Genomic DNA, 20,857 nt, shown 5'->3' with positions numbered 1-20,857 from the left:
AAACCTTTTCTCCCCAGGCAATTTGTGTTGGCGAATACCACATGAGGTCATGGATGCAGGGGGAAGTGAGAAGGCAGGGCTCGGAACCATGAGAGTCTGAGCCACTGCCTCTACACCTGTGCGTGCCCAGCTTCACAGCCCCATGTGTTGGGAGTACAAATGAACAAGATATTTTGCCGGCAGCTCTGATCACATAGCAGCTTGGCAAACAACTCTAAAACACAGAACCAATCCAGAAGCTGTATCTCAAAAGGAGAACAGTTATCTGAAGAAGAGTTATCAGCATGGTTTTCTCTCCCAATCCAAAGTTTCATACTGTGATTTACCACACCTCTAGAAACCTGCCCAAGATTGCACACAGTACATCATCTGCTGCGACATTCCTAGTGTGCCTGGACTGGCTAGGTCACACTGCCCACACAGGGAGCGGATAGCGCACTGACTATAATGGTTGCCGGGCCAGGTCTTGTTCTGAGCCTCATTCAGTACTGGTGGCCTCTCATGTTACTTTGTAAATGAGCAGAAACAACACTTACTTGACATAAATGCTAACTTCAAACCCAAGAAAACTCCCCTCTTAGGCAATGCACTTCTTTGTGGAGGAAGTCAGATAATAAAAGAAATTCATCCATCATCACATCAACATACCCCAGATCACAGGACCCCTGGAATTTTTACCATGGTAGCAGGCTCCTGAATTTTTGTGGGGGCTTATACCCAACCCTCTGACATCATACGTCTCACAAAGTTGTGTGAAGACCTTGATAATTCCTATGTACCAGATGCAGTTATAAGGGTGCCTTTAACTGGAGTAGATCAGTGTGGTGCACCACAAAATGGACAATATTGTGAAATTACCAGCAGTCAAGTTGACGAGCAAGGCTAGAGTACGGCACAGCCCTGCAGCAGGACAGTGCTTCTAGCCAGCCTGCAGAAAACAAACTGCTCCTGGTGGGTTCTACCTTAAAGCATAGAGATGAAGCTATTCACCAGATCCGCAGCTGCATTCCGTACTTTGGGGACTAAATTTATTCTAGTCAATAAACAGTATCTGTAAAAGGAGTGCTAAGTGGAATCCCACCTGAACAAGTTGGATGGTCATTCTCTGAGATCCATGTCTATCTTCAGTATAGGCCAAAGAGATGGGATCTTCAGTGATGCATAGGAATCACTATCCCTTCCTCCTTCTGGCCTTTGAAAATGACATTACTCTCTGCAAGCCCTCCAGAAATGCAATATTGCTTTGGTTAATCATTTTGGTAGATAAAGATAGTTCTAGAGAAGTTCATTGAGACTTTTTTTTAAATTATAGTCACCATAACTGTACAGTTCATGGAACCAAAAAGAGGAATAGGTCCAGCTGCTATTCCAACTATACTTTCTGGGACTCACAGTGGGCTAGGAGGTCCATCCAATTTATAGAGAAATGAGCCTGACCCTAAATTCCTTTATTAGTCTCCACCCTAAGCATAGAGGCATTTTGGTTCTCAGGAGGAGCATCAGGTAAGAGCTGGAGTCCAGTAATCTCCAAAATATTTGCTGGTTTTCATAACCTTTTATGCAGTCCCCCTACTCAGTGGATGTGGTTCTCCTTAGGGAGGGCTGGAAAGACTTGCAAGCATAAATATTTGGCAGAGCAGTGGATCCTTCCTCAAGAATTGCCAAGAGCAGCCCAGTCCCACACTGTTCAAGGTATAAACATCTGTGGGACTGTGATTCAATTCTCATAAAATTAGCTAAGAAGTCAAGACTCAACTGTCATGACTTAAATCAGGCTCCTTTGAAACAGGCTGGGAGCTCTAATATATAAAATTAGATTCTAAAACAATGGTGATCTGGACTGCCATCCATCTCTCTCAGTGCTAGGGGCATCATGAACAACAGGCCCATGCAAAAATTGTTCTGATTCAACCCTGATGCCCACCTGTCTTTGACCTCCTGTTGGCACAATAACTAGATGTCATCATCACCATTAGATTAGTGCAGTCTATTTCAATGACAGCATTCCAATTACCATTTCGGGACCAACGAGCTTCCATTGTGAGATTTTGAGAAAGCCAGCAGTCCACTTGCCAAGAACTCCTCCAAGCTCTAGACATATCAGGGGCCAGAGATAGGGGAGTGGGCAAGCAGTCACCATACAGAAAATCTACTTCAGCACTCTAATCTTCTCAGACGTTAGATATCTTATTCAGCATGCCAAGTACTTCTGGCTTCATCAATTCCATTCAGCATAATCCACTGCTGGATTCAAGTTGATTCACAGATTCCAAAGTCAATCGATGAGCAAACTCTTTTAGTGCTGTTCTTAGCTACTCAAGATAATACACTGAATCCAGACCTCTGATAAGTATGTCCATTTCAGTAAATTCAGTCCAATTCAACATTACTTTCCTTCCATTCTGGGTGTCCTTGGGATCTACTCCCATATGTATCAGTTATAAATTTTCTATTGCTGTGTAACAAATTACCACAAATTTTGTAACCTGAAACAACATCCATTTATTCTCTCAGTGTCTGCCAGTGAGGAGTCTGAGTGTGGTTTAGCTGGGTCCTCTGTGCAGGACACTGCTTTTGTCAAGGTGTTAGTTGGGATAGGTTCTGTTCTGAGTATGGACATCCCTTCTAAGCCCATGTGTCTGTTGGCAGAGCTCAATTACCTGCACTTGTAGAACTGAGGCCCTGATAGGTATTATCTGACAGGAGAGGCTGCTCTTAGTATGCAGAGCTCCCTGCAGGTCCTCTTACAGGTCCTGTTACAACATGGCAGCTCATTTCTTCAGGACCAGATGGTGAATCTCTTGCTCCAGTCTGCTAATACAAAGTCTAACATAACGTAAGGGAATCATACAAGTGACCGTCCCACCTTTGGACATCTTCTATCGTCTCCAATCAAGACAAAGGTACTTCCCACACTCCAGACAGGATTCTACAGGATACAACTCATTGGAGACAGGATCCCCATTGGGAACAGCATGTATATCCCAGATATCTTCTGATATAAACTGGCCAGCTACTCACTGGGCACTTCAAGTTTAAGTATAGGTTGAGAAGCAATGAAAAACAGTGATGATGGCTTTGGGAAGGTGAGACAACCATTTTAGGAGAGACAATAGATTCTCCAGACAATAGGAAGACTACCCTCCTCAGGTGTGGAAGGGCAGCTTCCACTGGCAAAAGCAACCCAGTCCAATGCTGGGTTTAATGTGCCTGGCGTCACTGGGATCTTCCCTAGGGCCTCATCTCAATTTTGAGGGTCCTACACTCTCTTTCCCAATCACTGTTTTATCTTTAGCATGAGAAACATTACTAGGTTGTGAATTCAAGTTACTTGATCAATCAGCCCACCATCTGACTAGAACTTATTAGAAATCTGTGTGGTCACAGGAGCAAAGAGCTACTTTCATTACAGTCAAAGAGGATTTCCAGTTCTCCAAAGCCTTCAACTCACTGTTTTCTTTCACCCAGTCCTTACTTCATAGTCATTAAACTGTATTACTTCACCTGCTGCTTGACCCACTAAGACCCAAGTCCATGTCTTTTATTCCTTTCTTCTATTAATGAGAACAAAATCTGAATCTATCAGCCTTCCATTCCTTTGTACTACTGAGACCCTTGTGACATGATTCTGTTCAGTATAATTTAGAAGTCTTATACTGGGTTTTCATTTTCATCTTCTGAATGGAAGGTAAACTCAAGGCCTTTAGAAGCACAACCACCACCAGCAACCGTGAGGACAAAAGCTGCACTAAGGAGGGGAACAAAAAAAGGACAAGTGGCATGAGGGGATGACGGCACCATGCCGCCACTGCACCAGCTCTAAGCTGACCTCGCTGGACTTGGGAGAGAAAAGAAACCACCAAATCAGCACTCTGTGACTTGCAGCAGAACCCAGTCAAAACTGGCACACATCCTCACACTTACCAGCTGTGTAAACTGGGAAAGATACAGAATTACTGTGACTCATTTTTTCATACATAGAACAAGAAGAATAATGGTAAGTCACAGAGTTGAGAATATTAAAGATGAAAATACACATGAAGGATTTCAAACAAAACCTTTCACACAGTAAGGAGTCGGTAAATGACAATTATCAGCAACAGCAGCAGCTCTCCTCTACGACGAAAGCATTCACCCATACTCAACATAATTAAAATGTGGGAAACTATTCCATATATTAAAATAACAATTTAAAAAATGATGCCAGAGAGAGTGTAGTGAAGTGTGCACTCGGATATATTACTGGTAGGAGTACAAACTGGTACCTTTTTTTAGGAAGGAGATTGGCAAATGGTCCAGATGATTAGAAGTACCCAAATCTGGTATTCTTCTGGCTACTTAGCATAGAGAAGACTTCAAAATACCACAGAGTATTAAGAAAGAAAAAGTTAGCTCTCATGCTATGTGTAACAGTGAAACTTTGGAAAGCAGTATGAACATCCACAAATTAGAAACACGTAGCCATATTAACTTTGCTAAAGTGTACCAAATATTATATTAAAATGATGTTAATGAATTGAATAAATTAGCATGGAAAACACACCTAATATTAAGGAAAACACTGGTATCTATAGCATGAATAAAATGCTCACACCACCTGGAAATGTTAGCATTGCTGTTATCTGGGTTCTGATATTACAGGCCACATTCCCTGCTACTGTAGTGAATATTCTATCGGTTAGGATCCTTTTACCTGCAAGTTAAACAGAAAATCTAGCTTGCTTTGGCACAAGGCATGTTCTCATCTCAGACAACTGGGCAAGCCCAGGGCAGGCTGGGTCTCAGACACAACCTGGGCAGCGGTTCAACACCATCATTAAGGCCCTAGTTCCTTGGACTTCTCCACTCTGTGCCCACAGGTTGCTCCATGGTATCAACATACAACTTCCAGAAAGAAGCCATGGGCTGACAGTTAAGAAAGGACTCTCTCTGCAGTGAACAAACTTGGTGCTTTGCTGGGAAGTGGGGAAGAAGCAAATTCATGCTGGAAAGGTGAGCAATAACGTCTTCTGCCAATTTTGACTATTTTAATTTTTCCAAGTATGTTTATCACTTCCAAGTTTTTGAAAAGTAATTTCTTTCTTTGTAGGAAATTTAAGAAACAGAGGACACCAAAAAAACTTCCCACATGATCCTATTACATAAAACAACTGTTGTTAACATTTTGGTTCATTTGATTGAAAACTCTAAAGAATAGTACAGAACATTCTACCCTATGGAAATAGCACAATTTATTCAATCACTTCACTCCTGTAGGTCATCAATGTTAATTCCATTTGCATTGTTATATAGAATATGGATGTTAATACCATCAGGCATAATATTACAAATACCATCAGGCATAATATTACACCTGATTTCTGATTTACTTTCTGATAGTTTCCCTGTAAGTGACATTCCTGGATCAACCTTGTTAGGGCTCTTTTTACATATTACCAAATGAATACACATTTACACGTTTATAATAAGAAAAAAATCTGATTAATAAAATACAATATGGGAATCATATTTACCTTAGCTTTGCAGGTTCATGTAAACATCACATTATTTTACTGTTAAAAATAGGCTAAAATGAAGGCATTATATAAATGTTAAGATATTATTCTGATGCAAACAAAAACAACAAACACTTGAAACTGTCTTATGACAATAATGTCTTTCAGGGATTAGTCTGTAATTTTCACCTAACACACTGTCATCACTTAAAACGATTTCCAACAGTCTACATCATATGTTAGCAGACGCAGTGGTTACCTTCATTACTGAAGTATTCATTACTAAAGTATATTTATACTCACAGCACCCTTCCATGCCTCACTCCCATGACTCCCCTATGGTTGGTTTTCTCCTATCCCAGATCACCCTCTTTTTTTGACTAGATTCCGATCTCAGTAACGTGCACCACCATTTTAATTCTGTTTTGCTTCCCGAGGCTGACTAGCTGTTGAGCTGATACTGTTCATTCCCAGGAAAATGTTTTCTAAGTCAAATTCCTCAGCATTTTTAAAGACCAGGAAAAGAGTTAACCCAAACTCAGAAATACTAAAGAACATACATTTCAGTCCATCTTATTACACAATCTGAAATCTGAAGAGCTCTAGCAGCTACACTGCTTTTACAGATGATGACTTAGGAGGCCTTTTACTAGTTACAAAAGACAGGTACTGAAGAACCATAGCCCCCAAAGAGTATCATGGCAAATACGTGACTTAATTAGAGCAAAGAAGGCTTTTTAAAGAAAAGACCTCTAAAAATCTTACGAAAACATTTATGTCATCATTATGAAAGTTACAAGTAATTTTTAAAAAAAAGATCACCATGGCTAACAAAGAAATGTCATTTCACTTCCCTTTGTACTTGTGAGAATTACAGGGTAATATTTGCCCACAGCATGACCAAACGAGAAACTAACTTATCTACTGGTCAATTTTAAAAAAGTCAAATAGATCCTAGATATAAGTAAACTTTCTTCCTGTTAATGCAAAATTGTGCCTAGACCCCACCTGTGAATATTTGCCATTTACAAATGCTTATGTCTTAAGAAAGGAAATATGAAGGGAAAAAACAGCTAATGTCCAAGAGACTAGAAAGTGTTACAAGTGAAACAAAAAATTGAGAAACTACTGATTTTCTAAGTTGCTCAGGTATTTTTCTAATACTTAAACCCTTACATTTTGGGTAATTTTTCATATTCAAATACAGTACCCCAGTGAGAGAGAGGGGTATGCTGGTGGCAGCAGAAGCATCTGTGATGTAACACTTTAATGATAAAGGAAATGCAATAAAAGATGTGATGACTGTTCGATACTTTTCCCTAGAGGTGTCGTCAGGGCAAGAGATTGCCTAATCTCTCTCTCTCCACAATGTGAAAGTTCAAAGGTTAATTTAGGCACATACAATGGTTATTCCACTCTAAAGTGTCAGAAAGGTAATTTAAAGGTCTCTAAACCAAAAAGGTGAAGGTCACATTGAACTACATTAAAAACCCACTGAGTTGTTGGGACCTGACCTTATACTATAGTGGCTAAAAATCTGCACGAGAGATGACAAGAATGGACCGGCCCATCCACACTGACTGCAATGGCCAATGCCATCAACTGTTTTTATCATATCAGGTTATGTTGTACATACTTTGATTCTTCAAGTGTTCGGAGGAAAAAAATTAAAGTATAAATTCGCTGAGTTCACAAACAGAAAAAAAAAAAAATCTGCAATGAAAAGATGCACTGGCTTTGTAAGACGTGACCCTGAAGTACGGAAGGTCAAACTAGAAGAAAATAATCTCAAAAAATTAAATCAAAGGTAGGAAGCAAGCTGAAATTAAAATGATTATAAAAGAACATGGTGACCTGAGATTAGTTAACATACTGTAAAGAGAATGGGCTGTTTTAAAATAATCTGGAAAAGTCTTTTGGGAATAACACCAATAGAGTGTATTTGAAACCCTTTTTAAAAATCAGTGATCCAAGAAATATTCTGAAATCATGCGTAGTTCTGGCATTAATGGATAAAGATTAGTGGATGCTCCATTCGTGAAGCATTTGGACATACAATATACAATGTTTCAATTAAAATGATGACACCATATTTTGTAAAATCTAATATGTTTAATTTTGGCATAATAGTGATTTATTATGTATTAATATTTCAAAAATATACTTTTGTGTTTAACAAACTACTAGAGATCTCAAACTCATGACCTATAAGCATGCTTTTGCTCCAAACGCCAGGCTGCTGTTGCACTGAAGGCAGTGGGTTCCATCGCGGGGGTTATAAGACCCAGGACTGCAGATCACTGTGAAGAAAGAATAGTTAATAAGCACCAGTTCCTTCAAATGCCACATCAATTAATTTTACATGGAGAATACATTTTCAAAAAAGACTCTTTTTTCTTTTTATAATTTTTGTTTTTAATCATGGTAAAATACACATAAAATTTACCATCTTAACCATTTTTAAGTGTGCAGTTCAACAGTGTGAAGTATATTCATGTTGTTGTACAACTAACTTTCAGAACTTTCTCATCTGGGAAAAACTGCAAGTCTATATCATTTAACACCTCTCCATTTCCCCTTCCCCTAATGCCTAGTAGCAATCCTTCTAGTGTCTATTTCTAAATACCTCATATAAGTGACAAGTTGTAACTTTTCACTCTACCCCGGCTTAGACCAAGACTGTGACCCCACATGGTTTTACTGATCACACAAGGTCGAGCTAAGAAAGCTAGCTAGGTCACCTGGTAGACTGCATCAGAAGCCACAGAGCAGAAGAGGGCCCACACTAACAACCACGCCTTCAACGCACAGATACCCCAGATATGGGAAGGACTTCCAGCTTATTTCTTTTTTTTATTTATTTATTTGACAGACAGAGATCACAAAAAGGCAGAGAGATTGAGGAGGAAGCAGGCTCCCTGAGGAGCAGAGAGCCCGATGTGGGGCATGATCCCAGCACTCCGGGATCATGACCTGAGCCAAAGGCAGAGACTTTAACCCACTGAGCCACCCAGGCACCCCCCCTCCAGCTTATTTCTAATAATCTCCTGACTTCATGTCTTATTTCTGTCACTTGCTGAAAGATAACTTTGGAAAAAATTACTAACTTAACTCAGTCTGATCATCCTTAACATATGGATAACTGTATATAAGGAATATGTTACCACAGTGATCTTTGCCTGTCAGAAAGTAAAGAAGGGCAGAAAGAATCTAATGGCAAACAGCATGGAGTACATGGGGAGTTAGAGAGGAGAAGAGAGTTGGGGGGAATTGGAAGGGGAGGTGAACCATGAGAGACTATGGACTCTAAAAAACAATCTGAGGGGTTTGAAGTGGCGGGGGGGTGGGAGGTTGGGGTACCAGGTGGTGGGTATTATAGAGGGCACGGATTGCATGAGCACTGGGTGTGGTGAAAAAATAATGAATACTGTTATGCTGAAAATAAATAAAAAACAAATTAAAAAAAAAGAATCTAATGGCAAATATATTCTCTTTGACTGACTCTAGATTCTGGGTAAGTGGTCAATTCTTAGTTCTAGCTTCCTCATTTGTAAAACAGTTCCAGTAACAAGGAAGACTACACTATTATGAGAGGACTGAAATCAGATGACTTATATGAAAATGCAACGAGAACACCGCCATGCCTCAATAAATGCTCTGCCGTCTGTGGGACCACTTCTCCCCATGCTGGAGGCCACGTGATGCCCACCTATCTAACTGGGCTGGGGTCTCTGATTACCCTGTTCCTCCTTTTCCTATTGCAAATTTGGTCAGCCAAGGATTCACAGGGATGTCAGTTGCACATCTAAGGCATGGCTATTATGGGCCATCAGAGAAGATTCTTTTTCTGGCACCATGATCAATGACACATGCCATTGTTTGGATCTGGGTCATGGTACATTATTTCATTTCATATCGCTCGTTCAAAAAATAATCTTTCAAATTGGGAAATAGTTTAACCATTACCCAGAGAAAGTATTTTTCATTCTGGTTTTAATAGATACTTTGTTTGGGGAATCATGTTTCAGGAAAAAGTACTGGTTAAACAAAGTTAAGTCCATTGTTTGCTGCAGTAATAACAGTATTTAAAGTGGCAATGTACAGGGTAAGAATGTCATGATGTGATATTTCTCAAAGGTGTGTGATCATGGTACTCTTTCTTTTAAAACACATATTAGTATTTCTTAAAGTACAAATATGGGTGCTGAGAAAAGGTATGTGTTAAGTCAACACATAGGGAGAAGATAAATGTAAATGTGCAGGCAGTCTTTATACACATACAGTATCACCAGTGGAGCTGACGCTGGCAAGAAATCATCCAAACCCAACTTTAAATAAATATGATCTAATAAATGTTTTCAGAATTAATAAATCTCTATAACACAGTATGTACAATACTTCAGAGTCCTTATCTCTCTCTCCTAAGACATATTCTAAAATATCATGTTCTCCTTCATGTGGAATTGAGGAAAAATTCTCAAAAAGTTATTTAACTTTAAAGTAGAAGATTAGCTGGGGTGCCTGGGTGGCTCAGTGGGTTGAGCCTCTGCCTTCAGTTCAGGTCACGATCTCAAGGTCCTGGAATGGAGTCCCCCACATTGGGCTCTCTGCTCGGCAGGGAGCCTGCCTCCCCCCACCCCTCTCTGTGCCTAACTCTCTGCCTGTGGACCTTGTGATCTCTGTCAAATAAATAAATAAATTTTTTTAAAAAAATAAAGTAGAAGATTAGCAAAATTATCTTCTAGGTTTTAGTCTCACTGAGCAGAATATTTCCCAGCTGCAGTTTTGAGAACAACGTGATTAAATCTTGATAAGAGAGGGAAGCACTGATGACTGATCAGTACTGACATACAAAGAAATGAGAAGAAGGCAGAGAAAAAAAATCTTCATGAATTTTGGATAGGGAATATTTCCTTAAAAAGGGAAATAACCAAGCATAATATAAAACATGAGTTACATGTAGTATTATAATTAAGAACTTAATTTAAAAATGATGAAATTAACAACAGTCAAGCAACAAAACTGGGACACGGTTGCAGCTAAATAACCAATGGAATACCACCGAGAAGATACAAATAATTCATATTAGTCATGAGAAAAGGACAGAAAACCAATTAAAAATAGGAATAAAAGAGAAAAAATAGATGTCCAACTAATGTCATTTTTACTGAGCCACAAAAAAACCCAAAACCATCCAAAGAAATTAAGAATTAGGGAATGAAAATCAACAGCAAACTGTAATATACTGAGGGCAACTTCAGCAAGAGGACAGCTCCAGGTCCCCCAGGCTCCCCTAGAAATATTAAATAAACAACTAGAGACTGGCTAAAATAACCTTCTAGGTCTGGAAATTGGTCAAAGATCAACAGCAACCAAATGAACATGCAATCAAGAAGTCATGTTCCAAATGGTCCAAAATTTGTAGCATTCTTTTGCTCACCCTTGTCCCAGCTCCTTTCCAGGCAGACCTACAGGAGAGGCAGCCCAGTGCTGGGTTCCATCCCACAGACCAGAGAGCGAAACAGATGGGATCAGCCACCTGTCCAACGGCCAACTGAAGGGTTCAGTCTCCATGTTGCTTATTTCAGAGCTTGTTCAAATCTCAGACTGTGGGAAGCCCTGGGCACATTCTTAAGAACCACAAGGTGATGACAGCCCCCAGATACCTGGGGTTAGAGACTGGTATATTAAGGAATAGGATAGAATACCTAAGGATCACAGGAGAAGCAGTGTGTGGACTCTCAGGGAAATGAAGATATTAAAAAACAGACCCCACCCCCCCCAAAAAAAAGCAGCCAAGTATACAGAGGAATCAGAAGAGAGCACATAGGACCAAACATTTGAGAAGGTGCTCAACATCATTATTAGGGAAGTACCAATCAAAACTGGAGTATGATATCATTTCACGCCCATTAGAATGGACACCATCAAAAAAAAAAAAAGAAGAACAGAACAAGTGTTGGTGATGATGTGAAGAAACTGGAGCCCTTGTGCACAGTTGGTGGGAATGCACAATGGTGTAACTGCTATAGGAAAAATATGGAGGTTCCTCAAAACATTAAAAATGCATGTACCAGATGATCCAGCAGTTCCATTTCTGGATATAGAGCCAAGAGAACTGAAAGCAGGATCCTAAAGGGACATCTCTAGACCTTTGTTCACTGCAGCATTGCTTACCACAGCCAAGAGGTGAAAAGAACACAAGGGTCCCTCAGTGGGCAAATGGACAAAGAAAATGTGGTATATATACACAACAGAATATCCTTCAGCCTTAAAACAATAAATCCTGCAACATGTTGCAATATGACAAAACTTGAGAATATTATGCAAAGTGAACTGAGACCAGTTACAAAGACAAATAGTACATGATTTTGCTTACAAGAACTATCCAAACAAATCAAACTCAGAGAAACAGAAAGAGCTGTGGTTTCTAGTAGCTAAAGGAGGAAGAAATGGAAGTTGTTCTTCAAGAGGTGTGCAGTTTTGGCTTATGAAAAGTTCTAGATATCTGCTGCACAACAATGTAAAGTTAAGGCTACTAAACTGTATACTTAAAAATGGTCAAGGCAGTTGGTTTTGTTATATGTTTTTTAACCACTATTAAAAGTTTTTTAAATATAAAACAAATTGGAAGAGAACAAAAACCTTCCAACAAATAAGAGGCCAAGTCCACATCTTCACAGATGAATTCTAACATAAATTATAATGAAAGAAAGAAAGAAAGAAAGAAAGACATTAACCCCAATCCTTCTTAAACTCTTCCAATAAATTAAGAGGAAAGGAAAACTTCTGGACTCATTCCATAAGGGCAGAATTGCCCTATTACTAAAGCCAAAGAGTGTACGTGAAAAACAAACTATGTACTAATAACTCTTCTGTATATTGATGGAAAAATCCTCAACAAAATACTAAACCAATTCAGCAGCATATTAAAAGGATTATATACCATGGTCACTTTGGATTTATTTCTAAAACACAAGGACAGTTTAATATATGAAATCTAAGAAGAGCTCCTTACATCATATGAACTGAATGACAGGGAAAATAACATACAATAATCTCACCTGATGCACAAAAGCATTTGACAAAATTCAACATCCATGTTATGGTAAAAACTCAAAGCGAACTTCAATTTTATAATAGGGTGTTATCAACCATAGTTACTATGTCAGATCCTGAGACTTATCCATCTTATAGCTGAAAGTATTACTTAAATGTTCTCACCAAAGGTAAATAGAAGAGAAGTATGTGAGATGATGGGGGTGTTAATGAACGAGATGGGAGAAATCCTCCCACCATGCATATATGTATCAGGTCATCACAATGTACACTTTGAGTATCTTACAATTTTGTCCATTATACCTCAATAGATATGAAAGATACCACAGAAACATAAGTAAAGGAGCACAAGGCAAAGCAGCCAAAATAAAAGGAGTTTTGTAGGGATGCCTGGATGGCTCAGTCAGTTAAGCTACTGCCTTCGGCTTGGGTCATGGTCCCAAGGGTCCTGGGATAGAGTCCTGCATCAGACTCCTTGCTCGGCAGGGACCCTGCTTCTCTCTCTGCCTCTGCCTGACACCTTGCCTGCTTGTGCTTCCTCTCTCTCTCTGACTAAATAAATCAATAAAATCTTTAAAAAAAAAGTGAGTAGTGAGTAGTAGTGAGTAGTAGTGAGTCGTTTGATTGTTTCAAATTCTAATTTTTCATTTACCATCTTTATAAACACATGCAAGTACCCTAAGACTGCCAAGATTCAAGTTCCTTGATTACAAAATTGGGATGCTTCCTACATCAAAAGGATATTTGTTATTTATGAAAACATAGGACAGACTTTTAGCAAAGCTTCAGTTATTATGATAAAGAAATCAGCGAGGGTGCCTGGGTGGCTCAGTTGGTTAGGAAACTGCCTTCAGCTCAGGTCATGATCCTGGAGTCCCGGGATCGAGTCCCGCATCAGGCTCCTAGCTCACGGGGAGTCTGCTTCTCCCTCTGACCTTCTTCCCTCTCCTGCTCTCTCTCACTGTATCTCTCTCAAATAAATAAATGGAATCTTTAAAAAAAAAGTTAAGAAATCAGTGAAATGTATATTTCTATGGGGTAAGCAGAGCTTAATGCACTGACCAAAACATAGTCAGCACTCAGGATACTATGACAGAACTCAATCTCGTGTTCTTCTCATTCTGGAGTTCTTATAGCAAAACTGTATTGCCCATATAGCCCTTACCACATCTGGTCATTAACTGCTACCTAAATTTTCACACATTCAGATTTTTATCCCATTAGATTATACACTCCCTAAAATTCTGTGTGTTTTTGGGAATTTCCTTTCATATCATTTAAACTATGTTTGGTAATGGATAATATAATAGATACTTATTTAATTTAAAAAAAACACTTAAAAGAGAGGAATAATGAATACTGTTTTTCTGAAAATAAATAAATTGGAAAAAAAGAGAGGAATAAATGGATTTTCTTCAACCTGATAAAGGGCATTCATGAAAACCCACAGTCAGGATCATAACTGTAAGAGACTGAGCTTTTCCTCTAAGATTAGGAAAAAGATAAGGATGACTATTATCACTCCTTCTTTTAACACAACATTGGAAGTCTTAGCTAGAGCATGGGGGAAAAAAAAGAATTCAAATTAGAAAGAGGTAACATTAGCCTGTCCATAGACAGTATGATCTTCTATGCAAAAAAAACCCTGAAGAATCCACCAAAAACCACTAATTGACCTAATAAACAAATTTAGCCAAGTTACAAGATACAAAATTGACATGCAAAATCAGCTGTGTTTTATACACTAACAATGAACAATCCAAAAACAAAATTAAGAAAATAGTTCTAGGGCACCTGGTTGGCTCAGTCGTTAAGCATCTGCCTTCAGCCCAGGTCCTGGGATTGAGTCCCATATTGGCTCCCAGCTCAGTGGGAAGTCTGCTTCTCCCTCCCCCCGCTCCCTGCTTGTGTTCCCTCTCTCACTGTATCTCTCTCTCTCTCTGTAAAATAAATAAAATCTTAAAAAAAAGATAATAGTTCTATTTATAATAGCATCAAAAATATAATATTTAGGAGTAAATAACCAACAAGGCATGATACTTGTATACCAAAAACTACTAAAAATTACTGAAAGAAATCAAAGGAGACACAAATAAATGGAAAGACATATCTCATGTTCATGGGTTGGAATATTTAATATTGTTAAGATGTCAATGCTACTGCAAACCATTCATAGATTCTATACAAATTTTTTTCCAATTTATTTATTTTCAGAAAAAAGGTATTCATTATTTTTTTCACCACACCCAGTGCTCCATGCAAGCTGTGCCCTCTATAATACCCACCACCTGGTACCCCAACCTCCCACCCCCCCGCCACTTCAAACCCCTCAGATTGTTTTTCAGAGTCCATAGTCTCTCATGGTTCATCTCCCCTTCCAATTTACCCAAAAGCACATACCCTCCCCAATGTCCATAACCCTACCCCCCTTCTCCCAACCCCCCTCCCCCCAGCAACCCACAGTTTGTTTCGTGAGATTAAGAGTCACTTATGGTTTGTCTCCCTCCCTATCCCATCTTGTTTCATGGATTCTTCTCCTACCCACTTAAGCCCCCATGTTGCATCACCACTCCCTCATATCAGGGAGATCATATGATAGTTGTCTTTCTCCGCTTGACTTATTTCGCTAAGCATGATACGCTCTAGTTCCATCCATGTTGTCGCAAATGGCAAGATTTCGTTTCTTTTGATGGCTGCATAGTATTCCATTGTGTATATATACCACTTCTTCTTGATCCATTCATCTGTTGATGGACATCTAGGTTCTTTCCATAGTTTGGCTATTGTGGACATTGCTGCTATAAACATTCGGGTGCACGTGCCCCTTTGGATCACTACGTTTGTATCTTTAGGGTAAATTCCCAGTAGTGCAATTGCTGGGTCATAGGGCAGTTCTATTTTCAACATTTAGAGGAACCTCCATGCTGTTTTCCAGAGTGGTTGCACCAGCTTGCATTCCCACCAACAGTGTAGGAGGGTTCCCCTTTCTCCGCATCCTCGCCAGCATCTGCCATTTCCTGACTTGTTGATTTTAGCCATTCTGATTGGTGTGAGGTGATATCTCATTGTGGTTTTGATTTGTATTTCCCTGATGCCGAGTGATATGGAGCACTTTTTCATGTGTCTGTTGGCCATCTGGATGTCTTCTTTGCAGAAACGTCTGTTCATGTCCTCTGCCCATTTCTTGATTGGATTATTTGTTCTTTGGGTGTTGAGTTTGTTAAGTTCTTTATAGATTTTGGACACTAGTCCTTTATCTGATATGTCATTTGCAAATATCTTCTCCCATTCTGTCAGTTGTCTTTTGGTTTTGTTAACTCTTTCCTTTGCTGTGCAAAAGCTTTTGATTTTGATGAAATCCCAAAAGTTCATTTTTGCCCTTGCTTCCCTTGCCTTTGGCGATGTTCCTAGGAAGATGTTGCTGCGGCTGAGGTCGAAGAGGTTGCTGCCTGTGTTCTCCTCAAGGATTGTGATGGATTCCTTTCTCACATTGAGGTCCTTAATCCATTTTGAATCTATTTTTGTGTGTGGTGTAAGGAAATGGTCCAATTTCATTTTTCTGCACGTGGCTGTCCAATTTTCCCAACACCATTTATTGAAGAGGCTGTCTTTTTTCCATTGGACATTCTTTCCTGCTTTGTCGAAGATTAGATGACCATAGAGTTGAGGGTCTATTTCTGGGCTCTCTATTCTGTTCCATTGGTCTATGTGTCTGTTTTTGTGCCAGTACCATGCTGTCTTGATGATGACAGCTTTGTAATAAAGCTTGAAGTCTGGAATTGTGATGCCACCAACTTTGGCTTTCTTTTTCAACATCCCTTTGGCTATTCGAGGTCTTTTCTGGTTCCATATAAATTTTAAAATTATTTGTTCCATTTCTTTGAAAAAGATGGATGGTACTTTGATAGGAATTGCATTAAATGTGTAGATTGCTTTAGGTAGCATAGACATTTTCACAATATTTATTCTTCCAATCCAGGAGCATGGAACATTTTTCCATTTCTTTGTGTCTTCCTCAATTTCTTTCATGAGTACTTTATAGTTTTCTGAGTATAGATTCTTAGCCTCTTTGGTTAGGTTTATTCCTAGGTATCTTATGGTTTGGGGTGCAATTGTAAATGGGATTGACTCCTTAATTTCTCTTTCTTCTGTCTTGTTGGTGTAGAGAAATGCAACTGATTTCTGTGCATTGATCTTATATCCTGACACTTTACTGAATTCCTGTACAAGTTCTAGCAGTTTTGGAGTGGAGTCTTTTGGGTTTTCCACATAGAGTATCATATCATCTGCGAAGAGTGATAATTTGACTTCTTCTTGGCCGATTTGGATGCCTTTAATTTCCTTTTGTTTGATTGCTGAGGCTAGGACTTCTAGTACTATGTTGAATAGCAGTGGTGATAATGGACATCCCTGCTGTATTCCTGACCTTAGAGGAAAAGCTTTCAGTTTTTCTCCATTGAGAATGATATTTGCAGTTGGTTTTTCATAGATGGCTTTGATGATATTGAGGTATATGCCCTCTATCCCTACACTTTGAAGGGTTTTGATCAGGAAGGGATGATGTACTTTGTCAAATGCTTTTTCAGCATCTATTGAGAGTATCATATGGTTCTTGTTCTTTCTTTTATTGATGTGTTGTATCACATTGACTGATTTGCGGATGTTGAACCAGCCTTGCAGCCCTGGGATAAATCCCACTTGGTCGTGGTGAATAATCCTTTTAATGTACTGTTGAATCCTATTGGCTAGTATTTTGGTGAGAATTTTTGCATCTGTGTTCATCAAGGATATTGGTCTATAGCTCTCTTTTTTGATGGGATCCTTGTCTGCTTTTTGGATCAAGGTGATGTTGGCCTCATAAAATGAGTTTGGGAGTTTTCCTTCCATTTCTTGTTTTGGAACAGTTTCAGGAGAATAGGAATTAGTTCTTCTTTAAATGTTGGTAGAATTCCCCCGGGAAGCCGTCTGGCCCTGGGCTTTTGTTTGTTTGGAGATTTTTAATGACTGTTTCAATCCCCTTACTGGTTATGGGTCTGTTCAGGCTTTCTATTTCTTCCTGGTTCAATTTTGGTAGTTTATATGTTTATAGGAATGCATCCATTTCTTCCAGATTGTCAAATTTGTTGGCGTAGAGTTGCTCATAGTATGTTCTTATAATAGTTTGTATTTCTTTGGTGTTAGTTGTGATCTCTCCTCTTTCATTCATGATTTTATTTATTTGGGTCCTTTCTCTTTTCTTTTTGATAAGTCTGGCCAAGGGTTTATCAATTTTATTAATTCTTTCAAAGAACCAGCTCCTAGTTTGGTTGATTTTTTCTATTGTTTTTTTGGTTTCTATTTCATTGATTTCTGCTCTGATCTTTATGATTTCTCTTCTCCTGCTGGGCTTAGGGTTTCTTTCTTGTTCTTTCTACAGCTCCTTTAGGTGTAGGGTTAGGTTGTGTACCTGAGACCTTTCTTGTTTCTTGAGAAAAGCTTGTACCGCTATATATTTTCCTCTCAGGACTGCCTTTGTTGTGTCCCACAGATTTTGAACCGTTGTATTTTCGTTATCATTTGTTTCCATGATTTTTTTCAATTCTTCTTTAATTTCCCGGTTGACCCATTTTTTCTTTAGAAGGATGCTGTTTAGTCTCCATGTATTTGGGTTCTTTCCAAACTTCCTCTTGTGGTTGAGTTCTAGCTTCAGAGCATTGTGGTCTGAAAATATGCAGGGAATGATCCCAATCTTTTGATACCGGTTGAGTCCTGATTTAGGACCGAGGATGTGATCTATTCTGGAGAATGTTCCATGTGCACTAGAGAAGAATGTGTATTCTGTTGCTTTGGGATGAAATGTTCTGAATATATCTGTGATGTCCATCTCATCCAGTGTATCATTTAAGGCCTTTATTTCCCTGTTGATCTTTTGCTTGGATGATCTGTCCATTTCAGTGAGGGGAGTGTTAAAGTCCCCTACTATTATTGTATTATTGTTGATGTGTTTCTTTGATTTTGTTATTAATTGGTTTATATAGTTTGCTGCGCCCACGTTGGGGGCATAGATATTTAAAATTGTTAGATCTTCTTGTTGGACAGACCCTTTGAGTATGATATAGTGTCCTTCCTCATCTCTTATTATAGTCTTTGGCTTACAATCTAATTGATCTGATATAAGGATTGCGACTCCTGCTTTTTTCTGATGTCCATTCGTATGGTAAATTCTTTTCCACCCCCTCACTTTAAGTCTGGAGGTGCCTTCGGGTTTAAAATGAGTTTCTTGGAGGCAACATATAGATGGGTTTTGTTTTTTTATCCATTCTGATACCCTGTGTCTTTTGATTGGGGCATTTAGCCCATTAACATTCAGGGTAACTATTGAGAGATATGATTTTAGTGCCATTGTATTGCCTGTAAGGTGACTGTTACTGTATATTGTCTCTGTTCCTTTCTGATCTACCACTTGTAGGCTCTCTCTTTGCTTAGAGGACCCCTTTCAGTATTTCCTGTAGAGCTGGTTTGGTGTTTGCAAATTCTTTCAGTTTTTGTTTGTCCTGGAAGCTTTTAATCTCTCCTTCTATTTTCAATGATAGCCTAGCTGGATATAGTATTCTTGGCTGCATGTTTTTCTCGTTTAGTGCTCTGAAAATATCATGCCAGCTCTTTCTGGCCTGCCAGGTCTCTGTGGATAAGTCAGCTGCCAATCTAATACTTTTACCATTGTATGTTCCAGACTTCTTTTCCCGGGCTGCTTTCAGGATTTTCTCTTTGTCACTAAGGCTTGTAAATTTTACTATTAGGTGACGGGGTGTGGGCCTATTCTTAATGATTTTGAGGGGCGTTCTCTGAACCTCCTGAATTTTGATGCTCGTACCCTGTGCCATATTGGGGAAATTCTCCCCAATAATTCTCTCCAGTATACCTTCTGCTCCCCTCTCTCTTCTTCTTCTGGAATCCCAGTTATTCTAATGTTGTTTCGTCTTATGGTGTCACTTATCTCTCGAATTCTCCCCTCATGGTCCAGTAGCTGTTTGTCCCTCTTTTGCTCAGCTTCTTTATTCTCTGTCATTTGGTCTTCTATATCGCTAATTCTTTCTTCTGCCTCATTTATCCTAGGAGTGAGAGCCTCCATTTTTGATTGCACCTCAATAATAGCTTTTTTGATTTCAACTTGGTTAGATTTTAGTTCTTTTATTTCTCCAGAAAGGGCTTTTATATCTCTGGAGAGGGTTTCTCTAATATCCTCCATGCCTTTTTCAAGCCTGGCTATAACCTTGAGAATTGTCATTTTGAACTCTAGATCTGACATATTACCAATGTCTGTATTGATTAGGTCCCTAGCCTTTGGTACTGCCTCTTGTTCTTTTTTTTGTTGTGAATTTTTCCGCCTTGTCATTTTGTCCAGCTAAGAGTATATGAAGGAGCAAGTAAAATACTAAAAGGGTGGCAACAATCCCAGGAAAATATGCTTTAACCAAATCAGAAGAGATTCCAAATCGTGAGGGGGGATTTCTCCCCCCTCATGATTGGGTGAGGGATCTCCTCTGATTGGGATCTCCTTTGATTGGGATCTCCCAATCTCTTCTGATTGGGATCTCTTCTGATTTGGGGATAAAAAGAGGTTCAAAAAGAAAGAAAGAAAAAAAAAGAAAAAAAGAATTGGTTTATATAGTTTGCTGCGCCCACGTTGGGGGCATAGATATTTTTTATCTATGGGGGCATAGATATATTTTATCTATTATTTTTAAAGAATTTTTAAATTCTTTTAAAAAAAAGAGATTGAATTAAAAATTCAATCAAGAATTTAAAAATGAATTAAGAAAAAAAAGATTGAAGAGATTAGGATCTCTTCTGATATGGGGATAAAAAGAGGTTCAAAAAGAAAGAAATAAAAAAAAAGAATTAAAAAAAAGAAAATGAATAAAGAAAAGTATAAAAAAGAAAAATATATATATATATTAGATAATCTAGTTAAAAAACGTTAAAAAAGAAAAGGGTAAAAGTTATAAAAAATTTTAGCAGAAGAAGAGAAAAAAAATGAAAAAGAAAAAAATTAAATTAACTGCAAGACTAAAAAATCACAGGCAGAAAGCCATGAGTTTCGTGGTTTGTTTTCTCCTCCTCTGGAATTCTGCTGCTCTCTCCTTGGTATTGAAACTGCACTCCTTGGTAAGTGAACTTGGTCTTGCCTGGATTTCTTGTTGATCTTCTGGGGGAGGGGCCTGGTGTAGTGATTCTCAAGTGTCTTTGCCCCAGGCGGAATTACACCGCCCTTACCAGGGGCCGGGCTGAGTGACCTGCTCGGCTTTGCTTTCAGGAGCTTT

At 38.9% G+C, this 20,857-nt stretch overlaps 1 protein-coding gene across 2 annotated transcripts in view; it reads right to left on the bottom strand.

The window, feature by feature from the left end:
• Window positions 1-7,700: 7,700 nt before the first annotated feature.
• LOC122903998 (zona pellucida binding protein) overlaps window positions 7,701-20,857 on the bottom strand; it is a 114,858-nt gene continuing 101,701 nt past the window's right edge. For both annotated transcript variants that reach the window (XM_044244505.1, XM_044244506.1), the window contains one exon: window positions 7,701-7,795. In XM_044244505.1, the coding sequence (XP_044100440.1) occupies window positions 7,701-7,795 (95 nt within the window). The remainder of the gene's footprint in view (window positions 7,796-20,857) is intronic.

Source organism: Neovison vison, chromosome 4 (genome assembly GCF_020171115.1).
Source record: "Neovison vison isolate M4711 chromosome 4, ASM_NN_V1, whole genome shotgun sequence".
NCBI lineage: Eukaryota > Metazoa > Chordata > Mammalia > Carnivora > Mustelidae > Neogale > Neogale vison.
Note: the sequence above shows the minus strand (reverse complement) of the source record. Positions and strands in the feature narration are given on the sequence as shown.